Source organism: Tenebrio molitor, chromosome 3, assembly GCF_963966145.1.
Source record: "Tenebrio molitor chromosome 3, icTenMoli1.1, whole genome shotgun sequence".
In the NCBI taxonomy this organism is placed as follows: Eukaryota; Metazoa; Arthropoda; class Insecta; order Coleoptera; family Tenebrionidae; genus Tenebrio; species Tenebrio molitor.
In genome coordinates this window covers 30173958-30197071 of record NC_091048.1, presented here as the reverse complement: position 1 = coordinate 30197071, position 23114 = coordinate 30173958, and the positions used below count along the sequence as shown (strand labels likewise).

The window sequence follows — 23114 nt, the reverse complement described above, 5'->3', positions numbered from 1 at the left end:
GGAAAAATCACCACTTTTGAATTGTTGGACGCCGTCCAGACACAGCTAATTTTAGAACGGCTACTTTTGAAACAAAATTATTCGCGAAAATGACAAATGCATTAAGGACGAATAAAGTTCCTGCCCAGTAGACACTATTTTTAGATCACTGTTCCTCATTTCGACTAATTCTGAATTACATTTCACTCATTCGACGTCATTAACTTCTTCTTCTGGCGCTTGGAAGTCCAAAAAGGACGTCAGAGTAGCTCAGTAGCCTTTCGTCCAAAAACATTTTGCCACATTCAAATAAAATCAAAAGAAAAACAGGATATATCTTTCATTCACCCCTGAAGGGGGGCGGGCTGCTGAGGCTTTCCAGAGCCGTTTCAGCCACATTGACGGGAAGATTCTGGATGGGTACGGTGAGGATGGGTGCGGAAGGCAGGTGGTAGGTACTGAGAGGTTGATACCGACCCAGCATCCGCCTTATCTGTGATATGAGACATACCACGATGTGATGGTGTGGGGAAACCTCTGAAAAAAACCCACACCTGGTCAGGCGGCACCGGGGTTAGAACCCGGGACCTCGCGAATGTAAAGTGGCGCGCTAGGCGCTTGGCCACAGTACTCGGCAATAAAATCAACAAACTGAAGTGAAGACATTTTGATTCCGAAGAGCTTCCATTCATTTCCCTGCACATTCAAATGATCTTTGGCATGGGTGTCTACTTTGCTTTTGTTACGAAACCGAAGGAACGCCTCGAGCGTCGGTCTGCTCCACAGAAAAAGATAATATTTGTTGCAACAATACTCCTGGAGACCGTATTTTACTATCAGAGCGTCGCTGCGGTGCGCCAAGACGTAAAGATTTCCCGCTGCACTCGTCTATTCTCTGCAAGTCGTGAGAATCTCATTAAATCCGGACATGAACCCGACTATTTATTGCGTGTTTGTGATTCATTAATTTTCTTATTTATTTTGCGATTCGGGTTTATTAATGGTAGCAGATGCGATTTTTCCCGGTGCATTCCTGACCCCGTTAGTGATCGAAATCCGCGGCCCACTTTTCCGAACCGTCTGCGTAAATGATCATCTTTGATATTTTCTTATTGTGAATGATAATAAGCTCGTTGAAGCATTCGCTCTGTTGTTCTTGGATTTATTCGCGGTCGATCGTGGGACGCGGGTCAAGCTGCGTTATAACTTCCCTAGGTCGATTAGGTATGGGAAATTTATAGACGGCATCTGTTACTCTTCCGTCTTAAAATAAACCAAAACACAAATTGATCGTGTTTTTCTTTACCCAGCTGTCACAGTAGACGGAGAGATAGCGCTCCTCGCCCCCTCGCGAAAAGTTTCTTAATTATGAAAGTTGCGTCTCAGCTTCCAACTTCTTATCTCTATTGTCGCTTAATAATAGGTTTTTTGGGTTCGATCTGATCGGACCGGGATGATGAAAGGGAGTGTCTCACGCACGGTTCTGTTTGCAGGTCCAACCATGCACCATGCGTCGGTACTTGTTGAAACCAGTCGATAACCAGCCAGCGTAAGAACCGGCTATGGAGAACGACACTTACTACAGCACCTCGACGACGCAGATCACCAAGACCCCCGACCAAGAATGGACCCACTACTTGATCGTCTTCCTCAAAGCGACCATCATGGGTTCGATCATAATCGTGTCGATCTTCGGCAACCTTCTGGTGATCGTGTCGGTGATGCGTCACCGGAAGTTGCGCATCATCACCAACTACTACGTCATCTCGTTGGCCTTCGCTGACATGTTGGTGGCCATGTTCGCGATGACCTTCAACTTCAGCGTGCAGATCTTCGGCGAGTGGCTGTTCGGGTACTTCATGTGCGACGTGTGGAACTCCCTCGACGTGTACTTCTCGACGGTGTCGATCTTGCACTTGTGCTGCATCAGCGTGGACCGCTACATCGCCATAGTGAAGCCGCTGAAGTACGCCTTGAGCATGACCAAGAAGATCGTGGCGTTGATGTTGCTCGCGACCTGGGTCACTCCCGCGTTCCTCAGCTTCCTGCCCATCTTCATGGGGTGGTACGCGACGAAGGAGCACCTGAAGGAGCGCTCCGACAACCCCGACATGTGCGAGTTCAAGGTGAACAAGCTGTACGCCATCGCGAGCAGCAGCATGTCCTTCTGGATTCCTTGCACCATCATGATCTACATGTACCTGGCGATCTTCCGCGAGGCCAACAAGCAGGAAAAAGACATGTACAACAGGCACGGCGCGGCGCTTCTTCTCCACCAGAACAACACCAACGGGGACATGCTGTCGAACTCGGGCGGCTCCTCCAAGACCCTCACTCTCCACGAGATCAACCAGGACCTGCACCACACCCCGACCAAGGAGCGCAACATCAACAAGATGAAGCGCGAGCACAAGGCCGCCAGGACTTTGAGCATCATCATGGGCACTTTCATTCTCTGCTGGTTGCCCTTTTTCCTGTGGTACGTCTCGATCTCGCTGTGCACCACGTGCGAGTGCTCGGATACCGTCGTAGGGATCCTCTTCTGGATCGGCTACTTCAACTCGACTCTCAACCCGCTGATCTACGCCTACTTCAACAAGGACTTCAGGGAAGCCTTCAAGAACACGTTGCAGTGCGCTTTTTGTAGTTTGTGCCGCCGTCCTCCCTCAGATTTAGACAGGTTCGATATCAGAAGGCCCTCGATAAGGTATGACGATAGAACTAGAAGCATCTATTCGGAAACTTACTTAAAACATATTGATAGGAGGAGGAGTTCGGAGTTTGGGTCGAGTCTCTGAGTAGACTTAACTAGCAGCAGACTCACGACCACTAGTTTCTAGTCTGCTGCTAGTGCCGCTATATCACTCTGGTGCTGCATTAGTTTGGGTTCTTGTAAGTCGAGTGGGAGAAACGTGATAGAGTGTGTGATACTTCTTTCCTAGTTTGTAGCTACTAATCCTTGTACATAATGCCAAAAAACGAGTTCTTTTGTATTTATTTTTTAGTCTCTACGATCTTAAAATGGATGTGTATTGTACGAGTTCTTTTTGTAAAGGATATTTTTACCGAATTGAAGACTTAATTTAAGACTGCAGATCATTTTTGCGAATACTCCAATTGAAGAAACAATTTTTCTACTAGACTTAATTAATATTCGTATATAGAAGTAAATGTTTTTTCGATGTGTAATAAATTTGTGTAACTGTGGAGATTTTCGAAACTATCAAAACAAATTGTAGCGAGATACAATCATAATTTAGATTTTAAACATGTGCAATTAATTATAGACGACGTTTTAATATTAGTGAAGATCGACCAATCATGACTAAGAGAAGCAATAAATTTTGAAATGAACCTACAGGAAGGTCTACATCGAAGAGAATCACTTAAACTCTCTCTCATTATTTTTTAAAAACTCCGTTGACAAATCGGGACGAAACGCACATCACTATTATTAATAATAATATTTTTCTGTATCGTCTTCCCCTACAATATCAGTGTTCAGCTATGAGATGACTTGTTAAAAGAATCGATGTCTCAATAAATGTTCCATGTACAAAAAAAAAATTAATAAATGTCCACTCAAAACCGACTTAGTTGATTGAGTGCTTGCATACCAAATTTAGTTTGTTAAGGATTTTGTACATAGTCTCTTTACTTAATAAAACATATTTATTGTTTGTTGACATTTTCTATATTAAGTTTAGTTTGTACATTTGTAAAGATGCTTCAGACAAACTGACAATTTGCTTTTGACAAAAAGGACAGAATTCAATAAAATAACATTAATATTTTCTCCGTGCGTCGCTCATTTACTCCCCCTTCACAACCCCTCCCAAAGAAAAACTCCCATCTTAACGATTCTAATTACGAGACAACTCCACTCCAACTAATTTCTTCCAATTGCAACTCCAAGTTTAATTTCGTGCGGTGGAATTAGTGTCAGGACCACGAATAACGTCCTGGAGTTTCAAACCATTCGATTAAAATTAAACTCCACCTATTACAACTTGAAAAATGATCGAATGGAGTTGTGATCGGTGGATTAGTAAACTTCGTGTTGGTGAAGTCGTCCAAAAACAGAACAACTTCCAGGTCCTGGGGCTAATCGATACGTCCAGGTGTATTTTGCGAACAATCTCAATAAACAAAGCCTCGAGTTGGAGTATCTGGAGCGGTGAAAAGTATGTTTTGATGTAACGAGGGAGGATTCAGTTTTGAGAGCGGCAACGAAACGAGATTGTGTGGCAGGAGCGTGTTTTTGAACAAAATTACAAGGCTGCGCTCTTCCAGGTGGCTCTCCACATGTTGCGGCGTTATTAAATTTTCAATAATTAATAAAACCGTCCGTCGGTCTTTTATTAAAACGCTTGGTTTAAATTAGTAGAACGAGTCGAGACCGTTTAACCGTTTAAAAATGACACCGAGCCGGCTTTTTAAGTGTAATTTATTAGGCCGAGACGCCATCAAACCAATTCTGTAACAATAACCGGAATGTAGATTGTTATTATGACAAACGGTCCGAATTCCACTTGTTCTCGTCATTTCTCTAATTGTCAGCACACACTCGCCCCGATAACGGCGCAGTAAAAATGAACGGTGGAATTATCCCGGCAGGATTATCCAGGAGCATCGACGGAACTTGGCTCCGGCCCAAATAATCCCAGCTTCCCCGGATTATATAAGGGATGAGACGCGTTTAACCCGGACCGCAAAAAATTCCGGTGTTGTTCCAGTTCGATTGCACTTGGGGCGGCGTTTAAAATTGCTCGCTTTCACCCCCTAGTGACGTTTAAACGCCCCGTAAATTGACACTCTCGCATGCTCGGCTCGCCTTTATCCTTTTCAATCTTGAAAGGCTGACAATATAATATTGACACGGTCCCGTTTCGAATTTCACCAGGATGATCCTGCAGAATTCATCGCCGCAACAAATTTGCACGAGGAGCTCCACGGGCTGTCCTGCAGGACCCGGACGCATCCTCCTGTAGGATTACGACGAGAATTGGACAAGGCGAAACAATTAGTCCACGGGAGGCGAAATCGAGGACGTCAAAGTGAACGGCGGGCATAAAACACTTGGGGTTCTTTTGTTCCTTTTGTTATGCGGAGAAATGAGGTGTTTCGGGTGCAATTTGTAGGGTTTTGCTGTTTTTATTATCCTGATGGAGTTTCGCACGGGAATGGAAGGGGCGAGTTTTATTTAAACAAATGCCGTGCGTGTACGACAAAATAACAGGGATGTTTCCAGGTTTACATTAAATCCCGGCTACAACAGGGGATATTAAAAATAAATTCGGGCGCGACTGATGGACGCACAGGTTTAAGGGTGATACAAATTAAAATTGCTGCGAGATGTTTCGCAGGTTTTATTTCTCGGAAAGGAAACAGAGAGGGTATTTTAGAACAACCTAAGCAGACGATGAATAATCTGAGAATAAATATTTGAACGATAACGAAAGTTCAACATATATAATTTTATTGGCAACGAACACTGTCATGTTTTGGACAACAGTTTCGTTTTTGGACAACCGACATTAGTCACAGATTTTATTCGCCGGAAAGACAACAAAAAGTGCATTTTTATTTTCCGAAATTGTTTTTAGACAACAGGACCAGACAACGCACATTGAGCTATCGAAAAAATATTCTCTGAATGTTTTAGGACGACTGTTTCGTTTTTGAACAACCGACATTTTTAATACATAGATTTTATTTGTCATGAAAAAAACAAAAATTGCATTTTTAACCTTCGAATTTGTTGTTTTTGGACAACTCAAAATTTTTGAACAACTGTTGTTTTTGAACAATGGAGTTTTTTCACATATTTTTTTTACCGGAAAGGAAACAAAGCGTTTTTTTTACTTTTTTAGACAATTGGATGACTACAAAAATTTTGAATGATCGTGTTTTGTTTTTGAACAACTATTACGACGATTAATACATAGATTTTATTTGTCATCAAGAAAACAAAAATTGCATTTTTAACTTTCGAATTTGTTGTTTTTGGACAACTCATATTTTTCAACAACTGTTGTTTTTGAACAACGGAGATTTTTCACAGATTTTTTTCACCGGAAAGAAAACAAAGCGTTTTTTTACTTCTTTAGACAATCGAATGACCACAAAAATTTTGAATGATTGTGTTTTGTTTTTGGACAACTATTAGGACAATTGTTTCGTTTTTGAACAACCGACATTTTTAATACATAGATTTTATTTGTCATGAAGAAAACAAAAATTGCATTTTTAACTTTCGAATTGAACAACTATTCAGACGATTGTTTCGTTTTTGAACAACCGACATTTTTAATCCATAGATTTTATTTGTCATGAAGAAAACAAAAATTGCATTTTTAACTTTCGAATTTGTTGTTTTTGAACAATGGAGATTTTTCACAGATTTTTTTTACCGGAAAGGAAACAAAGCGGTTTTTTTTTTACTTTTTTAGACAATCGGATGACCACAAAAATTTTGAATGATTGTGTTTTGTTTTTGAACAACTATTACGACGACTGTTTCGTTTTTGAACAACCGACATTTTTAATATGTACGCAGATTTTATTTTTCATGAAGAAAACAAAAATTGCATTTTTAACCTTCGAATTTGTTGTTTTTGGACAACTCAAAATTTTTGAACAACTGTTGTTTTTGAAGAATGGAGTTTTTTCACATATTTTTTTTACCGGAAAGGAAACAAAGCGTTTTTTTTTACTTTTTTAGACAATTGGATGACTACAAAAATTTTGAATGATCGTGTTTTGTTTTTGAACAACTATTACGACGATTAATACATAGATTTTATTTGTCGTCAAGAAAACAAAAATTGCATTTTTAACTTTCGAATTTGTTGTTTTTGGACAACTCATATTTTTGAACAACTGTTGTTTTTGAACAATGGAGATTTTTCACAGATTTTTTTTACCGGAAAGGAAACAAAGCGGTTTTTTTTTACTTTTTTAGACAATTGGATGACCACAAAAATTTTGAATGATTGTGTTTTGTTTTTGAACAACTATTACGACGACTGTTTCGTTTTTGAACAACCGACATTTTTAATATGTACGCAGATTTTATTTTTCATGAAGAAAACAAAAATTGCATTTTTAACTTTCGAATTTGTTGTTTTTGCACAATTCATATTTTTGAACAACTGTTGTTTTTGAACAACGGAAATTTTTCACAGATTTTTTTCACCGGAAAGAAAACGTTTTTTTTTTTACTTTTTTAGACAATTGGATGACCAAAAAATTTTTGAATGATTGTGTTTTGTATTTGAACAACTATTACGACTGTTTCGTTTTTGAACAACTGACATTTTTAATATGTTACATAGATTTTATTAGTCATGAAGAAACCAAAAATTGCATTTTTAACTTTCGAATTTGTTGTTTTTCGACAACTCATATTTTTGAACAACTGTTGTTTTTGAACAATGGAGATTTTTCACAGATTTTTTTTACCGGAAAGGAAATAAAGCGCTTTTTTTTAGACAATCGGATGAACATTTTGCACTCTAAAAAATATTCTCTGGATGACAACAAAAATTTTGAATGATTGTGTTTTGTTTTTGAACAACTATTACGAGGACTGTTTCGTTCTTGAACAACCGAGATTTCTCACTGATTTTATTCATCATTAAGAAAACAAAAGGCGTTTCCTTAACATTCGAACTTATGGTTTTTGGACAAATTCTTAGTTTTTGAACAATTGAGATTTTTACAGATTTTCTCAGCCGAAAAAAAGCAAAAAATATATTTTTAATTTATGAAGTTGCAATTTTTGGGCAATCAGACCAGACAACGAAGAATAAAGAATCTGAAAAATATCCTCTAGACGGAAACAAAAATTTAAACGATTGTTCTTCGTTCTTGAACAAATGCTATGTTTTTGGACAACTGCTTGATTTTTGAACAATCGGCATTTTATTCACCGAAAACAAGGCAAATATTTTTCAATTCTCGAATTTGTATCTGGACATCCAGACCAGAGATAATAAATTGTAACTGATCTTGTTTTGTCCTGGAACAATTGTTTTGGACAACTGATTCTAATTTGGACAATGACCATTTTAAAGGCGGAACTGAGAGTTGTTTTCTAACTTCTGTTTTGGGACCCCGAAGGGCGAAAAACGTGGGGTAAGTGGGTCCTTTTCACATCGGCAGCTCCTTTCAGTTAGTCCTTTGGCGAATTGTTGAAGTTAAATTAAATTTTATTGTTAGCCGTGATTAATTTCGATTTAAATTTGATAATTAAGGTCGTAAATCGCATTAGTTTGCGAACAAAGTTAACATGAGAGGTGGCTCTCCATGGTGATCGCTCATTTTAATGATTCTCGCCCTGGGAACGCGCTCTTAAATGTGTAACAAATTGCATAAGTTATTTACAAAAGGCACTAGACCTAGTTTATGATTTATGGCCGCAAACTGAACCCTCATTACGGCCGTACTTTTGATAAGAAGCTAAATTACAGCAGGGGCGTGCGTTCGAATAATCAGAAGACTCGCATCACAGGGGCCCTTTAAAATCCCCCGAGAGACGGGAAATTCGTCGATTTATAAGAGCTATCGGTTTTGTTTCGAAAAGAAAATAGCCGAGGGCGTTTCCCATTTCCCCAAATTACCGGGACTCTCGTCGACAGTATCTGAGCTGAAACGGGCAACTTTTCACCCGTCTAAAAAATTAATTGCTGCCGAATAACTACCTGAAGGAGGTTATTATTTGCAGACAATAAATTTCGGCGCATTTATAAAACTTTCAAGATAAATCCCCTCTAAGACTCGCAGGAGCTCGAATTCTTCGCGAGTAATTAAAGCCGATTTAAAACCGATTCCGGAATTAGGCACAAAGCACGATAAATTATTAACGTGTAAACGTGGCAATTTCGTAATTATGACTTACGGTCCCGATATCGCTGCGAAAGCTCTCGTCCGGATTTCTTCCAGGCGCTGCTCCCGGAATAAATGATACTGAGCAGTAATCCGGGGAGAACGAAATCGACACGTCCCCGAAAGCACACAAAGAAAATTATCACCCGGTTGTCCAAATACGAATTGTTCAAAAACGCACATCTAAAAAAATCAGTTTTTGGAACACATTTATTTCCGAAAAAAATGTAGTATTTCACGGAACGAGAGTTAATTGTCCAAAAATAAAAGTCCACGCCGCTGTGGTGTTATTTTCGTAACACTACAGAGTGTGGGCCGAACGTGTTTCAACTTGTTGCAATTATTTTTGTGTCGGGTTTCAATCACAGCCTTTGTGTGGAGCGTCCCTTATTCTCCGGGATTTCTTCCCCGCCGTGTGTGAGCTTTCTTGACGAAAAAGCTCTGATTCCAAAGTCAAATATTTGCTGCTCTCTTTCAATATTGATCAGGGCGAGAGAGACCTCGCCGATGATTAGAGCCGGGCCAAACAATTTTTCCAACCCTCAAGGCCTTTCTGTGTGTCATTCAAAACGCTGTATTAGCATCCCGAAATGATTGATATCGGATGAAAATTTAATTTGTTAGGGTGGATCCTGATTCAACGCACAAAAAAACGTTGATTGCTAATATTCTTCGGAGGCGTCGTCGCCAGGACGAAGCCCTTTTCGGGGACCGCTTTTAATAATAATATTTGCGCTCGACGACTTGTTTTAATACAGAAACAATAAAAAAAAACCGTCAAAAGCCTGTTTTAATGTTCCGCGATATGAGATTTGGTTAAACCGAGTCGTTATTAAAAAAAAACAGAGCTTTGCACAGTCGTTTTATTACTTCGGCCGTGCCGATGCGTTCCATTATTCAACTTCGTAACGACTCCATTATGGGAGTTTCGAAAAATTTCAACTCACATCCTATTAGAGAAACAACTTCGTGAAACTCGATAGAGATAGTTCGCGGATTAATACGTTTTTACTGTCCTAGTTTCAAATTGAGTCGTCCTGAAACGCACGCCGGGGAGGATATTTCAGTCACGAAGGGTGCAATTTGGAAATATCAGGCGGTTAAAATTCGCAGGTGGCACTGATATTACTAGATTTAATTAGAAACACGGAGAATTGACAATCTAGTCGGCGCTTTCGTGTGCGCAATCAGCAGTTTCTTCACCGGAATCGATTCCTTCGCAAAAGTCGCCCAAAATAAAACGCAAATGTGGCACTCGTCCAAAAATAACAAAATCGAGGGTGGAAACTAAGAAAGACAAGGTTGGGCAACGTGTTGTACTGAAACGACAAATCGGTGCGGTGCCCGTGTGGCGTGGCGTTAACTAACGTCCCAGGATGCTATAGGAAAATATAAAATCAGGTTGTTTTGACAGGGAATAAGGAAAATCGACGCAAGCTGTTTGATTTTAAGTGATTGTTGGTAGCAGCAGTGTGATTAAAAAAAAAATTTACGAGTTTTTTAAGAGGTCAATATAAAATTTATTAAAAGTGGAGGAACAACATCTGCAGTAAAGTCTTGCTCAAAAAAACCTTGTCCATAAATCAACCCCGCCAAAATTAGCATCCCCGGAACAAAACCGCAACGCAATTGGCACGCGTAATTAATTTTTAACACGATTAGGTCGCCCCTATTTTGCATAATAAATTCCGCACTCCAAGGGCAGATAAAACCCCCCGAAAACCGCCCCTTAATGCAAGGTTACGGCGTGCAAGGTCGCCGCTTGCGTGCCCACGAAATCTCCATCGACACTTTTCCCCAACACACCGTCGTCTATTTATATCGAAGATTTTATCTCTGTTTTTATCCCTACCAGGCTCACGTAAATCAACGATTACCGGCGGATATTAAAAGAAAAACAATGCAAGGTCGAGGTGGCAATTATTCCGTCACATTTGCACCCGTGTCGATTTTTTTACGGCCTACTCGGCGCGAGCAAAAAATCTTTAATTGGAGCAGTCGATTGAAAGCTCTCGAAGCTCATTATCGCAGTTTACAATTCGGATCGGTTTCATTTGTTTCGGTTTGTGCGTGACATCTGTGGGGCGGTAGACGAAGCGCACGCAACATTTTCCTGCTGCGAACTGCGTGCGCTTGAGCTTTGCCGCAGCAGTTCGCGCGCGCTGTCGTTTCGCTGCAGGACGCTGAAACTGCCTTTTCAGGATTCTATCAAGCTTGTGCTTATTCTGCAATTAATAATGGGGGGTCGTAACGATACTTAATACTTTGCGTCAGTACATTGTAAACGCTGAATTTAACGATAATGGGTGCGGGTATAATAATAGTAAAACATTATGGACAGGAGAATTTTCTCCTTAGTGTGATTTACGCCCCTGTAAAACCGCTATCGCGTGTGTTTCCACTTGGGATTTTTCACGGAGAAAAACTCCGAGGAAACCGACGCAATGTTTGTTTTATTAATTAGGACGATGTCGCGCTATCGTTTTAAAATCCCAGATTAAGAGAGCAGGATTAATCGAATTTTTAATTGGAAACAAACTTTTTTTCTAACTTTTGACAAATTGTGGACAGGACGTCGCTGCTTTCGACTTGGGTAATTTATTTCGACAAATTATATTGTGCCAGTAATTTATTTTTTCAACTTTCATTCGACAAAAACTTTTTACGTAATTAAGAAAAAAAGGAAAATTTCTTGCTGCTTCGCACTTCGAAAATCAATGTCTCTAATCATTTACGCAACATAAATTTTTCGCTCAAAGTTACGACGCTATGGAATTCTTCGAGCATAAACGATGGAAAATATTCCTGCTGTTGCAAATATTTCTCATCTGTTTCATACAAGACGGGAAAAAATCCTGCTGTTGTAAATATCTAATTAAGACCATACGGAAAACATCGTTTACGTAAATAGGTTGCAGCTGTTTCATCCAATACGGAAAAATAATCCTGCTGTTGTAAATATGTTTCGTCAGTTTTCTAATGAGTAATATTCCAGCAACAAACTTCATACACCCAAGGCAATATATGTAATACAAAACATTTCTGTGGTTTAAAATTGGCGTCATCTGTGGGAAATATTCCTACATCTATAAATATGCTGCATCTGTTTAATGAGCTATGAAAAATATTCCTGCCGTTGTAAATATTGTTCATCTGTTGAATGAAAAAGGTATAATTCATTGTATATATTAGAAAAGTTTGTTTAAAACAATATGAAAAAATAGTCCTGCTGTTGTTAAAATGCTTGACCGGTATAATACAGAAAAATATTCCTGCTATTGTAAATATGTTTCCTCTGTTTAAAGCAATATGGAAAATATTCCTCCCGTTATAAATTATTATAACAACCGTTTGCTACAATATGGACAAGCAGTTCTGCTATTATTTGGTGTACTAATGAATAATATTCCTGCTGAAAACAATTTTGGCTGTTGTATTCACGGCTTTAAAGGAATTTGCAAAATATTTCTGGGATTGAAAATCCATTTAACACTGTTTTAAAAATGCTTCATTTGTTTTATTAAACATGAAAAATATTCCTGCTGTCGTAAATATGCCTTGTCTGCTTAATGCAATAAAAATTCTATATTGCTGTGGTTATTTCTGCAGTCGCACGGGTTGTAAATATGCAGCAGCGATAGATAAACATCCTGATTCTGAAAGAACTTGCAAATAAATGTCAAGTGTTTGGAGAAACTTTCTCCATCGTGAAATTGGCCTTAGAAATGGAAAAGCTCTGCACTCCTGAAAACACGCTTTGATTGCAGCACATCTTTTCGCAGGACAAACACTTCCTGCTGCTGTCTGTTTAATGTAAGTAATATAAAAAAAGTTACTGCTGTTGAAAATTGGCTTCATCAGTTTAATATAATGTAGAAAATATTTATGGCGTTGTAAATATTCTTCATTGTTTTAATATCATATGAAAAATATTCCTGATGTTGTGAATATGCTGAATCTGTTTGACACGTTATGAAAAGTATTCCTGTTCTTGTAAATATGCTTTGAGTGTTTAGCCAATAAAAATTCTATATTCCTGCAGTCACGTATGTTGTAAATATGCAGCAGGGCACATCCAAACACACTGATTCTGGGAGAACTAAACGTCAAGTGTTTGGAGAAACTTTCCCCATCGTGAAGTTAGCCCCAGAAACGGAAACGCTCTGCACTCCCGAAAACGCGCTTTGCTTGCAGCGCAGGAAAATCAGGTCCTGCAAAAAATTCTCGAACGGTCATAAACGAGTCGTTCGAAATCCCTGACCGTTTTACGAGTCGTAATCATGAATAAACACGAAACGTCTCGGTTTTGTAGGTAAAATGCGATAGAAAAATGGTCGAAGCAAGCAGGAAACGTATCGACCTCCATGCGGGAGTGAAATTTTGGCATTTCGACACGCGGTCTCCCCGAAGCGATCGATCCGGCGGGAAATAAACACACTTCCTGAAGGTCATCCGGGAATATGTGTGTGTGTCTGAAGGGAAAGCGGGAGTGACTTGGTGGCGCGCCAGTTGTTGACCCAGTGCAGCCTGCAACTGGATCCAATCAATATGCTCCAGCTCCCGATTTGCATTTTGTTCCATCGGAGGCGACCCAGTTTGAGGTAACATTTATTTAGCGAGTCCGGGGCGAGACAATGGCACACAGAACCAGAAGGAGGAGTCGTCGTGACGTTAATTAGGCCGGAATAAAATCGGGCCCGGCGAGGACGCCACAATCGATAAGAACGGAGCTCCAAGAAAAAATAAAAATCGAGACCTTTGGCGTGTCAAGTTGTCCGGTGTGTTAGCGCCACCACACTTATTTATTGTATTTGCTGGGAGCACCTCTTCAGAGACAGCTCCAACTCCCGAACGCCATCAACTCCAAACAACGTCAAACTTTCCACTTAACAGATCAAGTCTCGACGAAAATAAACGACGCGGCCAAGCACCCCGCACGATTAACATAATCTTGATCCGGTCGACAAATTTAAATCTGCCAGGTTTAAATCTGAGCTAAATTTGGATGATTTCGCGTGCCGATCCGCCACAAAGATTACAGTTTCATTATTAAAGAACCAGGCCGAAATGTCGACTTCAAACGGAACACCGCTCGCCCAGAAACGACAGATTCCGGGCCGAAATGATTTTTTAATATCGGAGAAGGGGGATTCGGAGATTAGCGGCAAGTTTCAGGAACTAACGGCGCCTTGTCGGCTGAAAAAATGACAGCTGGACAAGAAAGTTCGCCTATCGACGACCGAAAAAGTATCTGCTGCAGGGGGAAGTTCGGAGAACGTTTGCTGGCGGAAGTTGGGCCAGAAAAAATTAAACAAATTCCACAGGGGCGGCGCAAAAAATTTGCAAGTAAGCTAGTTGTGAGTGATCAGCCTCGGGGCGCCATTTCGTGAGTTTATATTTATGTTTAATTTGAACGAGACAGCTAATAAACCTACGCTAAACACGATCGATACGATCTTGATGACTACAACAACCTAAATGGGTAGAATATCCATTTCCAAAATGGATATTGTAAATAATTTATGTAAAAGTAGGACACAAGCACAATTGATGACTTTGTATCAATGTTTTAAAAAGTCATACATTTTGGAAGTATGTAAATAAAAAATAAACATCTTGCTTTGTAATAAATGCTATTCAAGACAAACCATTTTTTTTCTGCTACTTCAGTAGAAAGTAGGCATTTCTTCCCTCGTTTCAGGGTCGAAAGGTCTCTCTCTTGAGACTAAATGTCATTTACGCAAAATGTATATAGACACTACCTTTTTTTTGGAAGTGGGATGGTTACACGTACGAGGGCAGCGAGTGAAAAAGTAAAAGTATCGTGAGGTCGAAAAAAAAAAATTAGAGTTGGCTACGACCAAAAATTTCAGTTGACAATTCGTTAAAATTTCAATTATCAGATGTCAGTGATGTCAGTTAGGTTAGTGATTTTGAGAACTTTGAAATCTTGATTTTTATAAAGGTGTGCATTATGTGTGACCTGTCGGTTGTAAAAGAATCTTGAGGAGCTCCGTATTTACGAACTAGAGTAAATGTTCGAAATGTCTGCCTTCAGCTTCCAAACACTCTTCGCTTCATGTTTTCAAATAACCTTCGCAAAGTCGGTACATCAATTAAATTGTAGTTATCAGTAATTACTTGCATTAATTCGGGAATTGTGCCAGGCCTGTTTTTGAACACGTTGTTTTTCAGTTATGGAAAAACAAAATAATCAAGGCAAGTTGTTGGTAAGTGCCTTGAAAGTCCGGAATGACAGTTACTATTGTAATTAATGACATCTGATGACATTTGAATAAATTTTTACGTGCTGCCAACTGAATTGTATTAATCATGGCCGTCTCGATTTTTTTTTATTTTCGATCGCAAAAATATATATATTATAATTCAGAATAAGTGGCATCGCGGTAGGCGTTGGAAATTCAAATTTACGTTGGCAGCAAGACCCTTGCTAATAATACCCTAGTTTCAATGCTGTTGGTAACGTTCGCTTTTAATTTGGCCTTGATATTATCAATGAAATGGTTTTGTGTTTATTTTCTTGTTATAATATTTGGAATTTCCTTCTTTCATTTATGAAAAGTGTATTATTTTTCTGGGGGTATCTCTGCTGTGGGCGAAAACCATGTCAAAATTATGTAACGCATAACCTCAAAATAAAGTAATGACGGTTTCACATGTTTGCAAAAATTTTTGACATAACATAGAGCTCGCTTTAGAGAATCAACACCTACCGCGAAGCCACTTATTCTGAATTATACTATACCTCTTGAGTAAAGTGTCAATTCCTCCCTTGTCTTACAAACAACTATTCTTCTCTCTGACTCTCACAAAATAAAAGGTTTCGTTATTCTCGGTCAGCTAAATCAACTATGATGCTCAAACTCTGTTTGCAAATGAAATACGAGTCTAGCTCTCACTGCGATTTATTTCTTGAAGACAAACATTTATTACGACGCGACGTCCTTGGCACCCGTCCTAATTTCCAGACTTTCTAGGCCAGTAGTTACCTCATTGTGAAGCAGGTAACGCAAGACTTTGACCATCTTTTATAATTAAAACGAGTTCATAAATGTGCCAAGGACTTCGCGGCTCCTTCTTTGATAAAATTTAAAGCTCGAAATGATTTGCAAATATTTAAATTTTCCAAAAAGCTACTTTTATGCGATGTATGCTCGTAGGAATTGTTTGAAAAGGATAAAATTCTTCCTTCACCCGTCCAGACACTCGATTTACCTTCGATTTTGTTTCATCTGCTACAAGAGGTGGAGCTTTTCTGACTTAAATTGACCAAGTTAATCTTAATTTGTTGCTGCAAACTCTTTTTTCAACAGGATTGAGTGGGACAATCGTAATCAACATCGTTGTGATCATCATGAACACCATCATCGCCAAATTTTTCCATTCAAATTTTTTCACATATTATATCCCAAGTGCAAAATTTTTTATCGGAAAATTTTTTGCTAGTGAACGAAAACATCCATAAATGAGGTCAGAAGACCAATTATTATCAAATAAGAGCACGAGACGAAGTCGAGGGCTTTTATTTGATAATATGTAATTGGTCTTCTGACCGAATAATTTATGGATGTTTGAGTTCATTAGCAAAAAATTTGCCGATATTAAAATTTTGCACGAGGGGTATACGGCTGATTATTTCCTGAATAGAATGAAAACAAACGCATTATTTCCAATCCTTTTTATTCAAAATAATAAAAAAAAAAATCAGGTACCGACATTTTTTATCCGATTATTGCACAGTGTGCATTTTAGAGAAATTTTATCGGGTTATTTTTTGTTTTCTCGTTTTGATTGGTCAATATTTGTCACGCAATTGGTTGCTAGACACATAAAGGAATTAATCGGAATAATTTAGTCTTTCACGATCTCAAAAAAAATCATATTTCAGCCCTCTTAATTCGCTTAGGACTAAAATAAAATTGAATTACGTTACTACTTTCATTCAAGGAGCAATAATCCGAACACGAGCGATGCCATATTTCTGCCGTAATAAAATCCATTCAAAAATAATACGAACAAAGGAGAAGAAGCTTAAAAAATACCTGCGCCCCCTGCCGCCCCACGTTAAAGGTCAGCCTTTCAATCGTCTGAAGAGATGAAAGCCGATACACTGTTTTGATGTAAATAAAAAATGCCTTTTTAATATAGATTTTATGTAAATTCTGCAGCAAACCCGTGCTCGTGAAACGTCCCACATGCACATTTTCCTTCAGAATTGAAATCGAGCTCGCAAATTTCAAGAAACTCGCTCAACTAATTAAATACGGCCCGAACGAGACTTCTGCTGAATGAATTCGTCCAAATTTAGAGGAAAATATGTATATACAGGGTGTTTTTAAAATGCGTGCACAAATTTTAACCACGACCAACTGGCTTCATGTAGAACTCGAAAAAAATATTTAAAAAATTCGATGTTAAAAAATAAAATGACATTTATTTTTTGAGATACATTTTTTTTTAATTGCTTTTAGTCTTCTACGTTGTCAAACAACCTCGTAGGTAAAATTTCGGCACATTTTAAAAATACACCCTGTATATGATATTTTATAAAACGTACACCAATGCGGTTTCCTTGTTTTAAAGCATATTTCCTATAGGTTACTTTGCATTGCCGTACGAGGTTGTAGGACAACGTAGAAAACTAAAAGCAATTTAAAAAAAATGTAGCTCAAAAAATAAATGTCATTTTATTTTTTGACGTAGAATTTTTTATATATTTTTTCCGAGTTCTTCGTGAAGCCAGTAGCTCGTGGTTAAAATTTGTGCACGCATTTCAAAAATACCCTGTATTTTGGGGAGCGTTGACCCGGCGCCTCCGCCATTTCTCCATCGAAATTATTTCCCGAGTGTCACTTCACTTTGCACCGGCCTTGTTTTTAATACTTTGGGGAATTTTTAATAAGCATTGTAGCATGTCAGGGGGCGAATTCTTGCCACAAAAAATATTTCCTTTATGATATTTCTTCGAGAGGCTCGTGTAATACAGTACTTTGTTGAGAGCAAACATCCAGTTCTTGATAACAAGTAACTGGATCTGTTTACAGAGGAGAAATCAGCCGGCATTATTTATCCTGGAGAGGGCAATAGTTTCCGTAAACGGAACTGCTTCGATCCTCGCGAGCCGCCCTCGCGCGGCAGAAATAATCTCCGGAGGGGTAATTGTCTGCGCTAAAATAGTAACTCCTCGAATAAACAAGTTGTTTACGCTGGCGGCCAACTCCGTGCAACTCCTTCTGTTCAGCTCGTGCAGCTTTTCGTTTCGCCAAACAAAAACCGAAATTGATGTCGTCAAGTACAGCGCGGCCAATTAATATTCAATCAGAGTGGCCCCGGGACGTCGATAACACTTAATTATCCCTTTTTTCCCCAATTAGGCGCGCGTCCTTGTTTTTGACCGGAACGGCGTCAAAGACGCTGGCAATAAATTAAAAAGGCGAGTGCAACTTTTCGTGGGGCAATTTAAAATCAAATTATCTTCTTTCTTTCGAGTTTGGGTTCAGAGAGCCAAACGTACCGTCAAAAATTTACATTTTACCAATTAGGTTTTTTTCTCTCGTGCCCTTTCTCGCACACTCCAACTTTGGAAAGTCGTTTTTCCGCGGCGAAACTCATTTTAAACGTTATTCGCCGCAAACTTAATATATCTCAACGGGATATTAAAGCGGGGCAATTTTTCAAACTGAAAAATCGGGAGTGCCTCGGATGACTTCTCAATTATGGCCTTGCTGTTCCTAATTAATTTGGGAATTTCGCGTGGCATTGTGGACAACGAGTCCCGAAAAAGCCTCTTAATAACTTGAATCGACGTTATCAACCAACTCATTTACCACCGTGAAACTTTCCTAACGAGATACTGGAAGAAAAGCAACCTTTTCGAAATTGCCCCGGGAATGATTTGTGCGAACTGATAGCGTCGGTCCTTCGAGCCGGATTTTTCCCACAATATGCCTATTAAAAACCAATCTAGACGAACCCACCCTCTACACTCGCCCAAAAAATCTGAATGTACAAACCTTAGCACACGGTTTGCACATACTCCCCCCAACACAATTAGGCCAGTTGGGAAAAGTTCTAAGAGTCGGACCTTCGACCCCAACACGCTCGTCTCGACACCCGAGCGCTTTAAACTTTGATGGATATAAAGTCGGTAACCGGAGTTGGTTAAAATTCAATTACCGAGTCGTGTTCTCGTTACGAATGTATAAAACTTCCATTGCCATTTTCAGATGCACCACTAGCACCACATCGCTCTCGTTATCGCACCGAATTTATTTCAGCTCAGCCGTAATTCAATTTATTTTAATAAAATCCCAAACAACAAAATTGCTAATTACGTCAACAAATCGAATTAGGTAATTACGAATGGCGCAGCTCGGAAAGGTGAAATGGCAAATTAAAATTCCTGAATTCGGTCGACGCAATTTTTTGTTCCACAGAATTTTATTGTAGTTTTGTGATTAATCTGGGCCTATGAATATTAACAAACGAAGAAAATGGGCCTAAATGTTACTGATATGGCTTTTCCTTGCCACGTAAATATTCATGGATGAAATTCGATGAAAAAAATTATAAAGGATTCTCTTACCTAAACTGAAATCGACCGGCTCAGTTTCCGGTCGGTGCCAAATTACTTTCGTTGCAGCGCTGGAGCTTTAAGCTCTTTGTATTACAGGCTGCACTATGTTTACCACCGGGAAAATTACTTTCCTTAAAAAATCATATTGCGCGCACTGCAAATTTACTTTTAAAAATGGTGGAGGCGGACATTTGGACTTTCGGAAATTTTCCATGGAGCTGTCCCTCAGGGTTTAATTATTTATGCTGGCCGTAGAATTAATGGAATATCTTGGAACAAAGGGAGAAAGATTAATTTATTTGATTTGTCAGATTTGATTGAAAAATCTCTCATTTCACTTCTCTCACCCGCTTCTAATAAATTAATAACGAATCTCTCAATAAATATTTAATGACGAGTTTACAACAATAAATTAGCTAACATTTAAATTTTTAATAAACTTTGATTTTCACCTCTGTTAAAAAATTCATTTTAGTAGATTTTATGGGTTCTAGCTCATGTATTTTCTTATGGAGGTTCGTTTACAATTCAAGGTCGTTTGATTCGTTGCACGGTACTGTTGGAAATCAGTTTGCGAATGCGCAGAGCGACATAACTGGCAACCAAATATACAATAGGTGAGTGACCTTGGATTGCGAAACAGATCTCCATTAGAAAATACATGAGATTTTGAACGTTTTTCTTCTAATATTGAAATTGTGAGTTTCTCCCCACAAATGAAATACAAAGCCGAGTCTTGCTCCTTCGTTTTTTGTCCTTCTTTGTGGAGACACAGTTTTATTAGGACATCCTTGATCCCCGTCCTGATTTCCAGGCGTTTCTAAGGCAGTGGTTGCCTCGTTATCACGCAGGTAACGAGAGACACTTTGACCACTTTTCATAATTAAAATTATTTCATAAATGTGCCAAGGATATAAGCCAACTCCTTCTTTGACAATATTTTACGCTCGAGATGATTTCCAAATATTTGAATTTTGCAAAAGCAATTTTGATGAAACAATAAGCTTGTTGGGATAAGAATTGTTTATCAAGGATAACATTTTTCCATTACTTGTTCAGTCACTCGTTTTGATCTTAAATAGAGAAAGCTTGAATTAATTTCGGTCACCACATTAAACGAATCAAAAGGAAAAGTTTTTCTGAATTTCAAGAACTCGAGTCATGTTGAGCAGTTGAGTCTGATTCATCAACACGTTCAAATAATGTTTTGCTCGTTTTCTTTTCAATATTGACAGTTACCACAATGTAGTGCAGGCAGCGACTTCGATAATCGCAGCCACCCCCAGTCCCACCCCCGTCTGAATGCACCATTAGGAGATTGCAGGTTCTCAGGTTTGATGTTTACGAGTGCAATGGTAGAAAATTTAGCGAACAGACACATAAAAGACGGTTTAAAACTTAATCCATTGCGCTGGAGGCGCAATTGCGTTAAACAAAATAAAAACTGGAAGCTTACGAGTGAAAGCTCGGGACTAGACAACCTTATTCATTTCTCGATGTCTCTGAATAATCTCCTAATCCGCTCGTCTTCGCCCGTTCCTGGTGCATCTGGGGGGGATTTTTGCCTGAAATTAATACGATCCACGGGTGTTAAACCGATTTAATTCGTTTATTTTTAGGAATGTTTGAAATATGATGATTTATCTGCGGTGCAATGAAAACCGCCGCGCTTTCATTAGCTTTTTTCGGGATCACTGTTTTAATTACCCGGCGAAATTAAAACAGAGATGAGTTTATCACGTTATAAATTAATAATGAGGGAGGAGTTGCAGTTCCTTGGCGCGTGAGTCCTGATTTGCAGGACTAATATCTATTCATTTTGATTGTGACCAGTTACTAGGTTATTGATAGGGAATTTTAGATAACACTAAGTCTAGCCGCAGTTGGCAACGCTCGGAGGCGCCATCTTGGCAGAAACGTCTCGCTGACACAACTACTTGCGCAAACGTTTTTCGACGTACACTGTGTGCGCTATAAAAATGAGTTTGGGTACGAAATTTCAAAATTCAAAAAGAAAATGCCACATCCGTCGTCTTGTCAAAGTTAATATTGAGTTGTTTCGACACATTTGAAGCCAACGGAAAACAACTCACAAAGACGAACATCGCCAATAAATTTAGCTCTATTTGTGCTATTTTGTTGTACATTTTGGCCAGTGTTGTAAGTATCTAGTTTGATGCTTTTTGCCTTTTCATCCCCTATAAAACATTTTTCTGAACTTTGTTTCTTGCTGTCCGATTAGTTTTTATCTGAATCTATTAATCAATGTAATTAATTAAAAGGTCTGATTAACTTTAGTAATCCCCAGGTATTTTTAGCGTTTTTCTTACTGCCAAATGACTGTTTCCTTCAATTGCATGAGGTGATTTTGAGGTTTTGACATTGAATGATCTGTATCTTGACATAACCTCACTTTCCAACAGACGCGATCACAGCATCAGACAGACATTTTTAGTTTCTCCTACTACAAATATTAATTTCCATTATTAGTAAACTCTGTCCACTCATAGATTGCTTGACATAAATGTTACTAAAAGTATTCGCTCTACGCTACAACAAATAGATTCGGCGCGAAATTTAAAAAATGGAAAGAGCAGGTTTACACGTGATGTTTTATTATTATTCTGCATGTTTGCATTTAGGAAAGACGAAAGAAAACTTCAGTATAGTAGGAGTAATATATTGGGTTTTATTAATACAGCGTATTTCACGAGTGATAATGTGCCCGACGGAATTAAAAATGTAAGGCACAATTCATTTTCTAATTTCCGAAAAAAGCTGGCTACTGAAATTAAAATATCCAGCTTTTTTCGGAAATGGCTAAACACAAACAAAAGATTTATTTAATGCATAAACAAAAATTACCTCTGAATCATTTTCGATGTTTGTAATGTCACTTAAAGTGTTCATTATGCTAGATTCTTGAAGCACGCACTCACTTCACAAATTCAAAAAAATTAACAAAAATCGCAAAGGAACAGATCAAAACAGCAGCACGATCAAAACTAATAACTTTTAAAACCAGAGGAACGCAAAACATAGCTCTAAAGATGAAAAATCGCAAATCTAAATGCTTAAACCACTTGACAGGACTGACAGTTTCAAATTTGAAATGTCATATAATTTATTTTTCGCGTGGGTTTTATAAAAACCAATGAGAATCAGTGGCGCGAATGTTTCAAGGTATTACCAACACAATCTACGATACTTTGATAAAATTTTAATGTTATGGTTTGGGGATTTTGTTACCTAAGGATATTTAAAAAAGTGCAATCTATCAGTGGACGGAGTCTATTGATAAATACATTGATCATTGCTTTACCACCATTGTTAAGTTTTGACAAAATTTAGTGGAAAACGTATGCAACACACATAACCTTGCAGCACACAGCTAAACAGCGCCTACTATTTTTTTCGTTGTGGTTACAATCAAAATAATACATTTGCGTCTAATTACGTGGCCTTGGAACAAAGACTCCACTCCAAAAATGCGTGTGCGTCTTCACATTTAATATATTAATGGTTGCCTAATCTCTGGAATAAAACTGAAGTTTGGGGTTAAGCCGTTTGATGTGTTTGCGTTCACTTTATGCAAATAGTTACGGTTTGTTTATAGTGTTTCCCCTGGCTAATTCTCTCTCAGCACAAG

General features: G+C 38.6%; 1 protein-coding gene across 1 annotated transcript; it reads left to right on the top strand.

Annotated features, from left to right (window-relative positions):
- The first annotated feature begins 1515 nt into the window (after window positions 1–1515).
- On the top strand, window positions 1516–3775 carry LOC138125254 (octopamine receptor beta-2R-like). The gene is made up of 2 exons (XM_069040496.1): window positions 1516–2686; window positions 2744–3775. Exons 1-2 carry the CDS (start codon window positions 1542–1544, stop codon window positions 2775–2777), a joined length of 1179 nt encoding a protein of 392 aa, XP_068896597.1. The 5' UTR covers window positions 1516–1541; the 3' UTR covers window positions 2778–3775.
- Window positions 3776–23114: the final 19339 nt, after the last annotated feature.

What these genes read in the sequence shown, in the direction of transcription:
- LOC138125254 (XM_069040496.1), top strand. Translation starts at nt 1,542, where the DNA reads ATGGAGAACGACACTTACTACAGCACCTCGACGACGCAGATCACCAAG. An exon ending in ATCAGAAGGCCCTCGATAAG is followed by an intron (nt 2,687 to 2,743) that starts GTATGACGATAG and finishes ACATATTGATAG; the next exon opens with GAGGAGGAGTTCGGAGTTTG.